The following is a 16,625-nucleotide window of genomic DNA, read 5'->3' on the forward strand; positions in this document are numbered from 1 at the left end:
AAAGAAGTGGCATGCAGCTGCAAAAAGGTTTTTGTCATTTCTCAAGGATATTTCGCCATTTCTTCTTCTTCGGCTGCTCCAAACGAGCGATTTTAATTAACTGCTAGTTGCTCTCTCCGTCTCTTTTCCCCCCGGTCTGCCTTTCTCTTTCTGTGGGGCCAAAATAAAAGAATCGTAGAAATGGGAGTTACGAAAAATCACCAGCAAAGCGTTTTTTCCCCATTTCTTTCCTTTCTTTTTTTAATATTTTTTCTTTTCTTTCTCCTTTTTTTTGGGTGGGGGGTTGGGAGGAGGAGGCATTTGTCAAAGCTTCGTGGGTGGAAAAAAAGAGGGTGACGAAATGAGGGGGTGACGGAGATTGGGGTCCCTTTGTTTGGTGTTTGCTGAAAAGATTGTTTTGTTGTAATGCCGCCATTTTGAAACTGAGTGGAGCTCCACAAGGAGGCAAGCATACAAAAAAAAAAAAAAAACAACAAAGCAAAATGGTTGCCAAATGAGGCAAACAAAAAAATGGGGAGCCAAGCGGCACCATAGCGATATACATAATTACCCATTGGGTCCAAAGCATCTAAAAGCTATTAGCTATAAAGAATTTACCCTTCTCAAAGAGAAGAGAGAATCTCTTCCGAGATTCGTCTACAGATTTCCCCAAGACGATCTTCTAGAGAGCTCTACTGTCTAGCCCGCTGGTCAAATCATCAGTTAAATGCCATTTCATCCCATCCCAAACGGTTTCCAGCGAATTGGTGCCGCAATCCTGAGAATTTGCTGTCCTGAAAAAGAGCCAAGTTGATTACCATTTCCATGGACATCTGACGAACCCTCTTGCCACCATATTGCCATGACACTCACCCCGATACCCACTCTATGTAAGCCAGTATATATATGTACATATCTCTATGTCTGCGAGTCTGTAGCAAAGTGTGTGTCCCCTGGCGTATTTATGTGTATATTTGTTGGAGAGGCGTTCTAATTAGAGAGCAAAAATTCACGCAGATTGACGCAAGCACCACTCAGCCCACACAAAAGTGGTCCGGGAAACGAGGATTCTGTTGGTTCCAGAGGGGTTTCCGGGGGCCAGAGACACCCCTAGTCTCGTACAATGGGAATGCGGGGTGCAAATTCTTAAATTTAATAACTCACATCCGGAGGCGGTGATGAAAATGTTGATGATGATGAACAACTCCGCCACGACGAGCTGAACTGAATGTGTACATACATACGTACGTACATATACTCGCAGATACTATGTATGGGATGAACAATAAGATGTTGGGACAACAACCACTGAAGGACTCCAAAGCGCCTGACGAATGGTTGACACGGACGCAAACACGGACACGGATGAGGATGCGAGTGCGGATGTGGACAGGGCCAAGGACTGCCTTTGGCACCCCTCAATAGCCGAAATCGAGGGCATATAAATTCCATTTTTTATACCAATCAGTAAAATTAGTAAAACCTTATTACTTATTCACTACTTACTTATCATATTATCAACAGAAAAAGCAAACAAAAATAATGTAAATGTATAAATATTCGAAAAATATACCAAATATTTATAGATTCAAATAGGTAATAGCATAGTATAGCTTAGTAAAAATCTCTTTGTAGTGATCCCAATTTATTCCAAACCATTGCAATCTATAGGCTCGTTTAATTAGTTCAAATTCGCCACTTGAAATAAACCCCTTTTCTTATTGTGGCATTTGGTTATAATAAATAAAAGTCAAGTACCGGGTATCACAAAGTCGGAAAACTTGATGAGTTTTGTTTGTTTTCCTTTTTCCCGCTGGTGTTGTTGGCGGTGGTTGTTTGCACAACAGCAAAAAGAGGGTGGTTCCAAGGACGTGGACTGGGTGAACTGGGTGGACTGGGTGGACTGGGTGGCCCAATGGGTGGGTTGGCCATAACGGAAATGAGACGTTTCATTTACATTCACACAAAGAGCTGATTTGGGCTCGAAAATTGGGATATACTTTGAGCTTGAAAGTGGGATTTTGTGGGCAGGGATGTCAGGGTTTGAGTAAATTTCGAATTTGGGATTGCGGATGGCGGCTGGCGGCTGGCGGCTGGCGGAACTGAAGTTAAACTGAGAACAGAGAAGCATGCAAGTGACAGTTGGGTAATTTCCAAAAGGAGAAAGAGGGTGGGCCACAACGGCAGCAGCGACTAACAGGTCGAGTGGTGACTGTACCTGTTACGTACAGTCCGCACTCTCGGCTCATGCATATTGAATGCTTATTCCGCCGGACAGGAAGCGGACAGAACATTTCGGCGGAAAGGGCGGGACTACGGCGGAGCATTTGTATTTCCGGTGCTTAAGACAAATTTTAAAAGAGCCGCCATCAATATTTGATGCCACTTCCTGGCTGAACTCGCCGGCAACTGCAACTGGCCTTCTAACAGGATACGATGTCCTTGGGTTTGAGTTGCTTCTGTGTCCCGAAGTGGGAGCGAAAAGGTGGCAAAGCATTCGTTATACATGTCATTATCAACACTCTTACACTTTTTGTTGCATCTTTGTAGATATGTATATTCATACTAGTCAACAGATATAAGTTCACAATTCGCTTTTGCCCAGCGTAAATTTATGTTTAGCTGATATTTGCACATTAGTTACTAACTAGAATATGCCTATTTCTATACTATTCGATGTTAATGAGGTACAGCAGCTGAAAAACAGTTCCTGGCAAATAATCAGTGCGAAATGGATACCAAATATGTCTGAATTGTATCGATATCTGCGATATAATTGGTGCTCGAGTTGGATTACAATTTGTGTCCGGTCATCGCAGGATTTCTGCATCCTTCCTTCACCCCAAATTCGCTCCCCATGTCCAACTGCATCCAAATCTCCGGGCTTGTTTGCCGACTGAAAACGGAAAACCACTGCCGAACGTCTCGAATGTCTCCAGTTTGCCCCTAATGAGCTGCCCATTGTCCGCCTGTGGGGCCAGTAAAGAGGGGATGGGAAGGGAAGGGAAGGGGTTCGAAGGGGTCGTGGCTGTTGCAGGAGCAAGGACCTCAATCGAGACGGGGACAAACTATTTGCAACTTTAGCCAGCGCCCAATTAGTGACGCTCAAATAGCAGGAACAGCAGCAGAAACAAGAGCACACTGGGCAAAATAATTGGAATGATATTTTCAAACCAACACTAAGCAAATATAAATAATATAAATATAAATTAAATAAAAGCTGGTAGTAAATAGCATTTATTTTAGAAAGTACACTCTAAATGAAGGGTCTGCAATTGAAGTGAGTTTTTTTGTTTTTTTGCAGTGTCTGTCCACAGAATGTAGCTGTTTGGCTATTGAGCAGGATGTCCTTATCCTGACCCTCCTCCACCCACTTATCCTTTGCCGTTGGAGATTTTTGCGCCGCAGCACTTAGAAAATTGCGCCATAATCAGCCGCAGTTGGCCTAAACCGGGCGAGAATCGACAGTCCGATGAGAACGAGCGCCTAAAGTCAACAATAAGCCAAGACCTGGTCTTGATCCTGGACTCCCTGCACCCAGGACAACAAAAGCCAATGCCATGTTGGCTTCAGCTTTAGCTTCACCATCGACTGCGGACCGGCAAAAGTGCTGACTGTGACAGCTTACTTTATTGGCAAAATCAAATCAACATGGCATTTGCATGCACTGCCAAAGATACAGGACCTCCAGGAGTCTGGAGCTGGAGCTGGAGGAACTGAGTGGGCGTAGATATCACCCAGTCAATCTGCAAATATGATGAAATGCCGGGCCATTGGAATCCGAATCGGAATCATGGGCGGTGGCAAAGGGGGGCACTCTGCTGCTCGTCGTCTGCGCTAAATGCAAGTCAAACACAAGTCAAGAAGGGACTGCAAAGGGGTTTCCATAGAAGGGGGTCTTGAAAGCGTGCACAGTGGTATGGAAATGAGTAAATGGGTATATGCCTTTCATTAATAGAAATCCCTAGATTTCAACATTAATTCTCATTGAAAAAATGCTTTTGAGAACCCACTTTTCTTGCTGGCAAAAAATGCCACAGTTAGTTCTAATATTTTTATAGTATTCCACAAACTATCAGATGAGCACACTGTGTGTTTACCGTTGATGGGATTGTGGGGAATTGTGGGGGTTGCTTGGTTGTTTGGATGTCGGGATGGATGCTCGCTCTGATGGCCTCGTCGTCTAGGTATTGAAGCTTGTAAAAATTGCATGGCGCTGCATTGCCGCTCAAGTACGAGTGGCGGCGTAGTGACGAGCGCTGAGTGCTTTGCCCACCCCCCTTTGGCAACAACCCCCCCACCGCCACCCAACTTCCAACCCTTGGAATGGCAGCCATCTTAGCCAGGAATCACTCTCTAAAGGCCTCGTTTTCGAACCAGGCAGTCATAGTCATTCACATACATTCAAGTGGGCTCCCTCATCCTCATGAACTCCCCTGTTCCATAAGCCACATTTTACCCCCTTTTGTACCCTACTTAGAACCTCCCCCCCTCCACCTTTTCACCCCTGTCAACAAATCGCATTCATGACATTTTCTTGCATTGACTGGGCCACCAGTTGCGATTTCTTGTGGGCGGGGTTGGAATAAAGGGGGCCAAATGGGGGGCGTGGGTTGTTGTCGGCTGTTTTATTTATTATTTGTTGTCGTCATCATTAGTTGTTGTTGTTTTTGTTGTTGTTGCAACCGCCATTTGCCTTTTTAGCCGACTTGCAAGGGTTGCTGCTGCCTCAGATTTTTTAATGAGTCAAATTGTGGAGCGTGGTGGGGTTTTATGGCATTATTTAGGGGTACGAGCGCACCTGATGCCAGGCATTCAGGTGGAGTTGACTTGGCTTGGCTTTAGCTTTGGCGCACTTGACGCGTTTTATAATTTCCGCAAATAACAAACGGCTTAATTTGCGCATATTTCCGTTTGGATTTGCACGACTCGAGTGCCGATGGCGGTTATTATTATTATTTTCATCTTTTTTCGTTTTTTCTTTTCCTTTTTGTGTGAGCATAAGGGGCAGTATTTGCACAAAAGAGGGTGGGGTCATTCAATATGATATAGTTCTATATAATATCAATAATGAAATATGTAGCCACATTTTCGTAGACAGCTAATTTGATAGATATCATTTTTATTTACAAAAGCTATGATTCTTATTGCATTTTTTTTTATATTTTATTTTATATTAACTACGCAACTTGAGTTCGCATTCCTTGTGACGACAGCAATAAGTTGATGCTAAAACCTTTTTTCGAGTGCAGCATCGTCACCCAACTCGACCACGTTGGTGACATCCTTCTGCATGCGGATGCTCCTGTGACAAAAAGCCTTTCAACGTCGTTAGATTAATAACTGTCAAGTTGATGTACGTATGATGAAAGGGGTCTGGTCTAGGGGGCGTGGCCTGCCCACTTCTTTTCGTTATCTGTTTTTGCACATATTCTTTAGCTTTGGCTGCTGATTCTACGGCTTCTGCTGCTTCTTTCCGCACTTTGCAGTCAAGCCACATAATTACAGCAACAAGAGGAGCACCAGCCCCACCACCTACTCCACCACCCACATGTGCAAGTGGGTGCAAATGAGGGAGGGGGCGGTGCCAGGGGTTATCCATTCAAAGGACATGTGCCAATATGACGAAATGCGGTTGCCTGCACACAGAAAAGAAGGGAAACGTCGAAGGAGAGACAAGATTTATACGGTATAATATCAGTTACAAAAGTACCCTTTTCAAAATCCTCGAAAATTAATTATATTTCATAGTTCAAACCACAAAATATATTTAATTAAGCGAGATATTACATTTGGTAAGATTTCACATTCTGAGTGTCTTTACTTTCATTCTTCTTCAAATATTTTATACCACAATTCATACTGTATTTTTCAGAACTTGTCTTAAAAATTCAGTTTTTGTAAGGTAAAAATCTTTCATCTCAGAATATTTTCAAAAAGGTTTTCAAAAAAAGAAGCAAGAAATTGAGGACGCTGTAGAAGGACTGAGAGTGCGGTTCAGTCCCTAGAAATGTGTGAGTGCCATTGATGTTTGTTGGGCGGAATCGGATGGAATGGGTGTTTGTGTCCCCTTCCCCCGCATCCCCTTTGGCAATCCTCGACCTCGGCGGTCTCATTTGCTCGAGTGGCGGCCAAAACAAAAGATTTCTACTTGCTGCACCTTATCATCTCGACATTCTTTTCTTTTTTCTTTCGTTTTTTCTTCCGTTTTTTTTTTTTCCCAGCCCCGAATGACATTTTGCACTTTATTAAAACCATATCAACGAAGCGGAAAAGTCAAATGCAATGCTGATTAGCCCTGCGATGGATGGGGTGGTAGGTTGTGGGCGGATTTGGCCACATTTGGCCTTGCGGTTGACAAGCTGTGGAAATTGGCGCTTGATGGCGTCCTTAACGGAAACTGCCAAATAGGGTTTTCTGCCAAGGCACTAAGAGGCAGCAAAGAGGTTGAGAATCACGAGAAAATTGCAATTCATTCGAGTTTACAGCAAAAAGCGATTGAAAAGCGTTGGGGGAAATGCCAAAAATTAAACTCAAGATAGGAACTAAATGAATGAACAGTAAGTAGATTAAGAAAAATAAGGTTTTGAAAAAAAGGTACATTCAAGAGCATTTATAAGCGATGTTTTAGGATACCTATATCCAATTCTAGGAATAAAATACTTAATTTAGGACCTGAGCATTCTTTAAAGTTTCGCTTCAGAGGCGAAGGTCCTGCTAAGTCGAAACTTTTCCCGCTGTTAGGTATATTAAAAAAATGCTATCTTCAACCGAAACAGCAAACAAACAGAAAAAAGACGACTGGCAAACAAAAAAATGGAGCAGGCAAAGGTAAAGGCAAACAAAAATAGATAGAAGACGAAATATGTGAGGGGGTGTGGTTGGTGGTGGGCGATTTACTACCTGTCGCTGGGACAGGACAACTGCCATCCGAGAGGACAAGCTGGACTGCAAGGACATCGGGCCAGCCAGGCGTCCATTGCCACCAACACCACAAGATACAGCTGCCGTACATAAGGCCCATGCTATGTACTAGGCCTCCCCCCAAAAAAAAAGAATACAACAAATTCCAGAAAAAATATATTTCACTAGGGGAGCAGCAGACAGGTGAGCACAACAACACCTGAAGGATCCCAGCATCGGCGGTGGGGCGGGAGCAGGCGTAGCAGGACGATGTGGAAGGACGCCAGATGACAGGACAACGAAAAAAGAGCGACTTACCGTCGGCGCCCAAATGCACAGAGAGAAAATGTGGAGACTACAAACTTAATAAAAATATTTAACGATAAAGTTTCTTTAGAATGCATATTTTGGTTTCTAAAAAGTGAATTGAATGTTTGCAAGCGATAACTTTCGATCTGAAAACAATCCTAGCAAGCTGCAAACTAGATTTCCCAAGGTGTCGACTTCCTGGCGGCCTCTCCATGGCCATGGCCAAAAAAGTGGGCCCAGTGGGTCAGGGGCGCGGATTGCAGGAGCGGAATGGCAAAGGGATCTGAAACTGGGATGCGAATCGGTGGCCTGTGGACTGAGAAGGGGTGGTCCTTAGCCACCCCAGACACAGGGCGTGTATATATACGTATCGTACAGCGTTTACAGCCCTATGTGTGCAGAGGGTTGCTATATAAGCCCATATACACATATACACACATATATAGGTGTGTATATACAGGGGAGGTTTCCGTTTCGAAAAAGCGAGGCAAAGTAAAGCGCTATAAGAGCAAATATGGCTGCCAACACCCGAATTCGACACGTAAAGTGACGCGTTAGCTGCGTTGCTATGACAACCCAAAAGGCCTCCTGGCTTTCCCCGGAAAACCTGCTCCACCCACCCGGATAAAAACGCTGGAATATCGGACGAACAAAAAAAAAAATGAAAAGCAGATCCCAAGATATAAGAGCAAAGAAAATGGCATGGCTTTTTCAGGGTTTTCTTTTCGATTTTTTTTTTTTTTTTTTTGAGGGGGTTTCCCTTTGAACTGCACGGCACGTAAATAAAGTTGATGCGGCGGTCTATATTGGTGGGTCATCGGATTTCGTTTAATGAGATTTTCCATACACGTCGTCGCCAGTCAGGTGAAAAAGAAGAAGAAGACGTTGGATATTGAAAAGGGTCCCCGAATTGGAAAAGTTCACCATGGTGACGCGAATTTCCCGGGGGAGCAGACGAACGCTGCTCTCCAATCCTCTGGGGAAATTCACATGGAGTGCGAACAATTGAAAGTACATACCACAATTCTTGGGTCAGTTAAATAAAAGCATTTGCCGTCTTAATTAGATGGATTTGGATGCATTTCACCCTCGACTTCTTTTATGTAAGTAATATCCGAGGGATTTCGATTAAATCCATGCCGTTGACAGAAGATCTTAAATAAAATATTATAAGTCTTCATAAATGCGAATGTGGTTCGTTTTAGTAAGAACGTAAAAAGTAATGTAATAAGAGCTAATAAAAGTTAAAATAGTTGTTATATTTTTATATATACATATATATGTGTTTAAATTTGGTGAAGCCAAGTGAAAAATGTTATTCTCGTTCACATTTTCCGCGAAAATGTAATACGCTAATAAACAACCACCACAAAATGGCATCCCTCATGGAAAACGTTATGTTAATTTAAATTTCCCCGAGCTACCTTCACTTTTGACACGGTTTTTTTTATACTTCCTGGCGCTCCCTCGAGCGGGAATTAACCCAAATTGCTGATATGTTCGTGGTACATGGAATACAAACTACTGAATACAAAATACGAAACACAAAAGGCTGCGCAGGGTGCAATCCATTCAAATCAAGCGAATCGGGCGAATTTAACAAAATCCGGACGCAGTTCGCTGCACTCCGAGGATTTTTAGTTTCCTTTATTTTTGTTGTCGGTTACCCATCTCGTGTGTTTTATTTATTTTTTTTTTTTATCGACGCTCATCTGTCTGTCTGAACTGAGAATTTCCAGCTCGCCCCCTGGAAAACAATTGTTTCGATTGCGCAAAACGTGAATTTCGTTAGCGATCCGTTGGGATAATAGCTCAAGGCTGTATGGCTCTATTGTGTTGCCCAGGGAAATCTCAGCGCGGGACTTGAATAAACATTTTGTCGGCTAAGCAAACAAAGTAATTGGGTTGCCAAATATTGCGCAGGGATCTCCGATCTTCTTCACTACACATATATGTATTTCTCTTTTCGTTGGAGATCAAGATCTCAGACTCCAGACTTCGATAAAGCGAACCGACTCGAAGGTGCATCCTCTCTTCTTTTTTTTTTTTTTTTGAGTCGGCGGAAACAGACAATTGTCCTGGCTCAAAGGAAAGTAAAGGGGACTCTCCTCATTTACTAAGTAGAGATCTAGGAACCTAAGCCGAAAAGTTAAGTAGCTGCGATCGCCGCTTTTAGATGGATCGATTTACGAATGCCGAGATACGAAAGAGTTGTTCGGGGATTACTTTCAAATACCCTCAAATCCCCGATCTCCGATCTCAGATCTGTCAAATTGTGCGTGGGCTAATATGGAGTCCAAAATCAAGGTGTTGCGCCAGCTGTCGCTCATTCAGAAAGTCGCCGACCTAGAGGATCCCGCTTCTGTTTTTGTTTTTTTTTAGTTTGGGTTCGGGTTTGGGTTTGGGGGTTCGAGAACCGTCCGAGAAGTTTGACAAAAGCTCAGGGACCGACGCTTTGAAGTGACCGACAATGCCGGTACACCTGGCGAAAAATATAAGTGAGAAATGTGAACTTAACTTAAATGAATGCTGTCGCATAAATATACATATAACTATTTTGTATGTGTAATGATTACACTTTTTTAAATTGCTTGGTAACTCCTCTTTTTTTTGCGTTGCCTTATAACTCATTTAATATTGAGCACTTCCTGTAGCTGAGCTGTAATATCCTTTGGCTCCTTTGAGTCACTTCATCCGGAGCTGCGCGAAATTAGCTCACTTCAAAGTTCGAACATTTCCTTTTGGGCGTGAGTGTGTGATTCGGCAGGACTCTTGAGGCTCAAAATGCCGGCAAAGGGGGACGCCTGTCATAACTGCACAATGGGACGAGGGACGCGAATCGCAGGACTCACAGGGCTCGCTCGCAGACTTCCTTTCATTGTTCGAATCGCTCTGGAGCGGATTCCCCATATAGATTTCATTCCGCTCAACAGAGGTAACCGATACGGATGCTTGTTCTTTTAATTGCTCGGGCGAAAACGATAGGCAATCATCATCCACTGAATCAGAATCTGCATTTGAATCTGGATCGGGATTGGGATCGGCAATCTGAAATCAGGAACCAAGAATCAGGATGCGGGGCAGCGGCGTCCATTTGGCGTCGACTGTTGGCGGTCGGCGGCATTTTGATTGTCGGCTTTTGCGGCCGGCACAAAGTATATCGAATTACATATCCAGCTAGTCCATCCAACTGACTGTATGACTAAAGAGCTGATGGACGGAGAGTCACTTTTATCCCGAAAAAGAAGGGGGCAACATCCTCACTCGTTCCATGTGCGCATATATGTTAGTAGTATGTTAGTACAAATTGTTATATTACAAAAATCGTAATTAGCCAGCAATACTTATGTATATTATGCAAAAATTACTTTTGTTTATAATTTTCTGAACACTTTCCGCCAAATTTCAAACGATTCGTTGAACAACGACCCTGTCTTTCCCAAAAAAAAACCGCTAACAGCGCCATCTAACGGGGCATAGCACAAGCTGCGCCTCAGCCAAGTTGCAAAACCAATTTAATGTAGACCGCCACCCAGGGCTGCATCGCCAAGCCAATCGCCAATCGATTTCTTATCGGCCATTTTAAACATTTACTTGTAAGCTTTTGTCCTTTTTTAGACAATTCAAGCTTTAGAAAACCTGGCAGCCCTGCAAGGAACGGTCTGAGAACATTGAAAATCAAAAAATCGCAGGGAGCGCTGGCGAAAAACGCGAATATCGAAACGTCCGTCGCCCCGCCCGCAAAAAAACGCGAAATCTAACACCGAAACCGAAATAGAAGATAATTTAGGGTATATTCCCTCGAAGCGACAGAAAAGCGGGCGAAAAAGGATAAAAATTCTAGACTTTCAAGTGTGTCACAATCGAACAAAGGCGAGAAGTCGGATTACGGATTACATAGAACTTTATATACATTTGTATACGTGTATATAGATTGCATATAGGCTGATAACGGGACTTCATTTGCCCTTTATCCTTGGCGGCTCGGCCTTTGTTGTTATTGTATTATTATGTAAGCTTTTTGGAGTGTGTTGTGCTGTTGTTGTTGTCGCAATGAACTCTTTATTGTCAAAGGCAATTGAACGTTCGCAGCTGCCGCACACCACGCCCCCTTACGCCCAAGCCACTCACCACCCACCCACTCATCGCCCACTTTCCATCCCCCACAAACACACACACAAATTCACACAAACACGCACGCACGAATACAAGCGCATACGCAGGACACGAAAGTCCTTTGTCTAAAAGCCAAGTTGTTGCTGTTGCACTTATTTGATGTGATGACTAAGTGCTCTTTTTTCGTTTATTTGTTGTTCAAAATAGACGTTGGGCGATATCGATCGCCAGGTTTGCCAATTATCGATAAGTCGCATGACGTGTTTCCTGCGAAATTCAGTTCAAGGCAACGCCTCGAGTCCTGCGTCTCCGCTTTGTGCTCATCATTCGTTACCCATCCTTCATTTTCCCTCCCCCTTTTTGCTTAATAACAACATCTATTCTGACATCAAACTATAATTGAATTTGCGAAACCGATACCTTGGGCACGCTAAGTCGATTATTTCGATAGAAGCGATTTTTGTTTAAGGTTGAAATTTTAAAACTGAATCTATTCAGACACCCTAATTATACAAGCAATGATTAAATATCGCTTGGAAAATAAACCAATCCTTTTCTTTACTTTTAGAATTCTCGTCAGGATGTTGTCGCTGTCGTCGCCGCCGTGGCTCTTGCTCTTCGTCCTTTTCTTCTTTGCAAATGGCTCGGCAACAGTGGTTTCCTTGGCGGAGAATGTGACTCTGGCGACGTTACCATCCACCTCGCCAATTTCCGTGAGCTTTAGCACGACCTCCTCGGTGGTGGCGCCCATTTCCACCGAATTGGAGAATCAAACAGCCAGCAGCAGCAGCAACCTTAATACAAACAACGAAGCCAGCGATGAGCAAACTGGCAATAGCAACAGCAACACGAGCAGTCACACCAGAAACATCAGTGGCTTGCCCAGCAGCAACAGCAACATTGACAATGCCAACAGCAACTCCAGTTCAGTTTCCTCTTTGAGTACAACGACAGCTGCCATTTCTGGTGTAGATCAGCAGGAGTCCCTCATCCTGGCAACTCCCACCGCCCTGAATGGCAGTGGTACACCCCCCGAGCATCAGACAATTGGTCAGGCACCGCCCACAAAGGGGGAACAGGAGGCCATCCTGCGAGCTTTGGATTGGCTCAAGGAGAAGAGGGCTTCGGACTACGGCTGGGGCAACGATACCCATGTGGTTATACTGGCCAAGGAGCTGTCCGGCGGCCGAGATCCCAACGATAGTGTGGATGGTCATGTGCAGGTCATCCAAGAGCTGGAGGATACGCTATCCGTGAAGGAAATGGAGATCGAGATCCTGGCCATGCTGGATCGCCATCATACACTCCCAAAGCCCCTGGATCTCGACAAGCTGGCCAGATACGTCCTGGCCTTGGGTTCCCTGTGCAAGGACCCGAAGCACTTCCATGGCCACGACCTGGTGGCCACACTGCAGCATCATGAACCGGCCCAGGATATTGAGTTCGCACTGACCACTCTGTCGGCCTGCAGTTCGGCGGCCCATGTACGGAAACGCCAGATCCGACGGCTACTGGACATTGCCAGCGGAGTGACGGACCAGAGCGTTGATGCCATTGCAATGGTGATCCTAGCCTTGCGATGCATCGTCACCGATCATCGCCATCGACATCTGCAACACTTTGTCCGACGACCGGCGAGGGGACTGGCCAGTCTGCAGGATCAGCGCGGCAGTTTCGGATCGCTTAGGAGCACAGCACTCGCCATGCAGGCTCTACAGGATTTGGAGTACGATCCGGCTGGACATTGGAACCGCACAGCCGCCTCGCGCTACATCCTGAGTCGCCAGCGAGCGGATGGAGGATGGAGCGAGGAACCGCTGCAGGATGGCCAGGAACCCGACATCGGTGTGGGCCTCACGGCGGACATCATCCTCGCTTTGGGCTGGAAGGGATTGGGTGCAGTGCGTGCACTGCAGTGCGACCATGTGATACGCGAGAGCAGTGATCCAACGGGTGAGTACGGTCTCTGGGGTCACATACATAGATTAAACAATAGGTAAGAATGGATTAGGGAATGAACAGAAGTAGGGATTTGGGTCACCATTTTATCCATGTATCTACTAAAAGATTACACTGTACTGTACTATCTATTTTCCCGCACAGAGAACGGCGAGCCAAAGCTGGCGGTGCCCTTCGGACTCAGTTCCTCTGCAGAAGAGTCGGATGCCAAGAACATCTCCTACACGTACACACTTTGGGTGGGATCCAATGTGACCGAGTCCTTCTCCCTGTCACTCGTCTCACCCAAGAACACCAGCTTCTTTAAGGCCATGACCCAAGCGGCCGAAATGGATCCCAGGTATAACAGCAATTCAATCAATATTCTGCACCATTCTGATTCATACTACTATCATTATTATCTTTCAGATTTATTTTCGAGGCGCGTGAATGGCCCAATGGTCACTATGTGCACACCCTGTATGGCAAAAAGGAGGAGCCTCGAGGGTGAGTATTACCCACAATCGTACCATAAATGACATATACCTACAAGCTGATTGTTTAGGTATCACTACTGGCTGCTTTATCGATTGCCAGAGTTGCCCGATCCCAATAATACGCCCGGGAATCAGCTTATTGCGCCTGTTGGTAAGTTTGGATTTGGATTCGGGATTATAGTGAAAGATCTCTGACACAAATGAATATCTTTGGTATTTTGCGATTAGTAAACAATTCATTAGATATTCAAGTGTAGAGTCAGAGAGGTTTCACTGTAATTAATGGTGCTTCCCCGAACTGGCAGTAATTTCGATGCGAACTCTTGCAGGTGTGGACGAGCTAATGGTCGAGGATGGGGAGCACTATCTTTACTGGTACAAGAAGCTCTAAGCACGCGGCCTTAGACGGAGCTGCAGTTTAACCCACTAAGCAAAGTCGATAAACACCCGGTGCTATTGGACTATATTTATTATATATATGGCCATAGCCACGTCTCACACACACACAACACACACGCAACAAGCAAAAAGGCACTTACACTCGCACAGGAATAGCTGTATGCTTCACAGTACAGCTATTCCTGAGTAAGTGCATATATAACTGCATAATAATGGCGTAATCAAAAAAAAAAACAAACAATAACAAAAAAAAAAAGGAAAAAAGAACACCCAAAACAATACACAGAAATTAAATCACAAGAAAGAGTGAAAGATCGGTGAAAGGAGGTAAACTGTGGAAGCCCAGATTTCCAAGGGATAACTAGGATATAACACCGTAATAGTTAATTGCTCTAGACCTCACAACTGATCTCGATTCGGAGCACCTCAGGCTAATACTTATGCATAATAATTAAAAAAAGAACGATAACAAACAAAAAGGAAGAGAGAGTGATAAAACCAAAAACTTAACGACTTAAATGCACTAACAACAGGCATCGAACGGTTAGCCGTTGACTAACGGTAGCAATCCGTCCGTTTTAGGCCCTCTCAAAGCTTCGCTTCGCAGCTATCGATGCTTATCGATTATATAGTCTCGGTAATCGAGCCATAATCGAAAAAATCGTTTGTGCGATAAGCGATAACTCTTTCGTTGCCCATTTAAGACACCCAAAGAAGAAAACAAAACCAAACCAATGCTTTATATGTTATTGAAGTTAGAGAGTAGGGAAGGAAAGAACGATTTGAACGATCCGCCGGATCTGATGAATCTGAAGATAGACAAAACGGGAGAGGTGGAGAAAGCGGCCATCGAGCTAGTCCAAGCGAAGCATGTTATACCAAACACCGTACGTAACAATAAGTGATTGAAAATCATCCTTAGACATACACACATACTGCATAAATCGATATATACATCTTGCATATACATTTAAAAGAAAAAACTAAACAAAAAAAATGGAAAAAAACTAGTTTTATATGAAGTTAAGCGAACGAAGGCCGTGGCATATTATATAACGTGTATACAGAATAGCGAAAACGAGAAGAGAACGATACTACCCCAGGACACTATATACAAACGCTCTACTATATGCCTCTCAAGAACTACTCACATCCCATTATTACAGCATACATATACCCAAAATTACATTAATGCATACATACTATTCGTACATACATGCTATCTATCCCCTAATCATGCATAATATAGCATCCCAAAACCCCATATTTCTTCACTTATCACTCGGAACTTTCAAGCCGTTGATCTTAAAGCCTAGCCTAACCGAAAACTACAACTACTAAAACTACTACTTGAGATCTTTAAGTGCAGCAGCGAATCCAAAACTAAACTAAACATTACTAACCTAGCGATCTAACTAACTCGTTTATATTGATAAGCATGAAATTGAGCTTTTTAATTGTGCAGAACCCAAATTAGAACACAAAGAAATACAGCTACAAAATACACCGACACCTAGAACACAGATGGATTTGAAGAAAGCAGCGTAGGATTTGAGGAATGAGTTATGTATGTTCTTCTATAACCCAGCATGTCAGTATGTCCCCCACTTCTATGATTTCCCACGGAGCTATTTTGAAGTGCCCCCGACTTTCAAGCGACAGCAGCAGGATATTGATACCACAAATGCAGAAGTCAACTCGAATTTTAAGGAATTGAACCAATTAGAATTCGATTCGATTCTTTTGCATTTCAAAGTTTGCCCTTGCTGACTTCTTATATTCTGTTTGGTGAGTGGAGAAAGTAACAAGAACAAGCGTGAATAAACATCAAAATAATTGAAAACTTTTGGAAAAAGCATTTTTACTTGACATGTGCGAGCGTGCTAAAGTTAAACCACTTGATTGGATTATCGCAAACAGGTAAGGCGTTCTCAATTTTAAAATGTAAGCTTTTATTTCAGCTTTTCAATGCGGAGATTCAGCTTATTTGTTTCAGGCAGATTAACAGTTTAGTTTTATTATTATACGTTTCATTTGTTCACTTTACTTTGCCAGAATTTGCGCTGTTTATTGTATGAATATAATATATAATATATAGATTCGATATTCGTTTGTCTTTGCTACGATTTGAAGAAGGCCGCATAGAGCACGAAGGCAACAGATTTACAACATCAAACACTTTACAAATACGTTTCGATTACTCATACACACACATTACACACACGCCTAGCTAAGTAGGATGGATTGGAGGATAGGATTTGTTTGGATCGGCAACGATTCGAGAGCTCAACCAATTGTAACACCTCACTTCATCCGGAATTTTTTGTGGTTGCAGTTTGTATATAGGAATATTAAAAGCGTTAGGATCATGATTCATTTATATTTGGGCGGGGCGGTTGGTAATCCTTGAATGTTTTTTTGATTTGGATATGAAAGCTACACTAATCTCAAGTTGTGTTCAGCCATTCATAAAAGGAAATGGTG

At 43.6% G+C, this 16,625-nt stretch overlaps 1 protein-coding gene across 1 annotated transcript; it reads left to right on the top strand.

Annotated features, from left to right (window-relative positions):
- The first annotated feature begins 10,825 nt into the window (after positions 1 to 10,825).
- Positions 10,826 to 15,984, top strand: LOC6725098 (uncharacterized protein CG3556). Its single transcript, XM_016173419.2, has 6 exons — positions 10,826 to 11,203; positions 11,876 to 13,260; positions 13,411 to 13,606; positions 13,675 to 13,752; positions 13,811 to 13,893; positions 14,072 to 15,984. Exons 2-6 carry the CDS (start codon positions 11,889 to 11,891, stop codon positions 14,131 to 14,133), a joined length of 1,791 nt encoding a protein of 596 aa, XP_016038076.1. The 5' UTR covers positions 10,826 to 11,203; positions 11,876 to 11,888; the 3' UTR covers positions 14,134 to 15,984.
- The last annotated feature ends 641 nt before the right edge of the window (positions 15,985 to 16,625 follow it).

This window comes from Drosophila simulans, chromosome X, assembly GCF_016746395.2.
Source record: "Drosophila simulans strain w501 chromosome X, Prin_Dsim_3.1, whole genome shotgun sequence".
NCBI lineage: Eukaryota > Metazoa > Arthropoda > Insecta > Diptera > Drosophilidae > Drosophila > Drosophila simulans.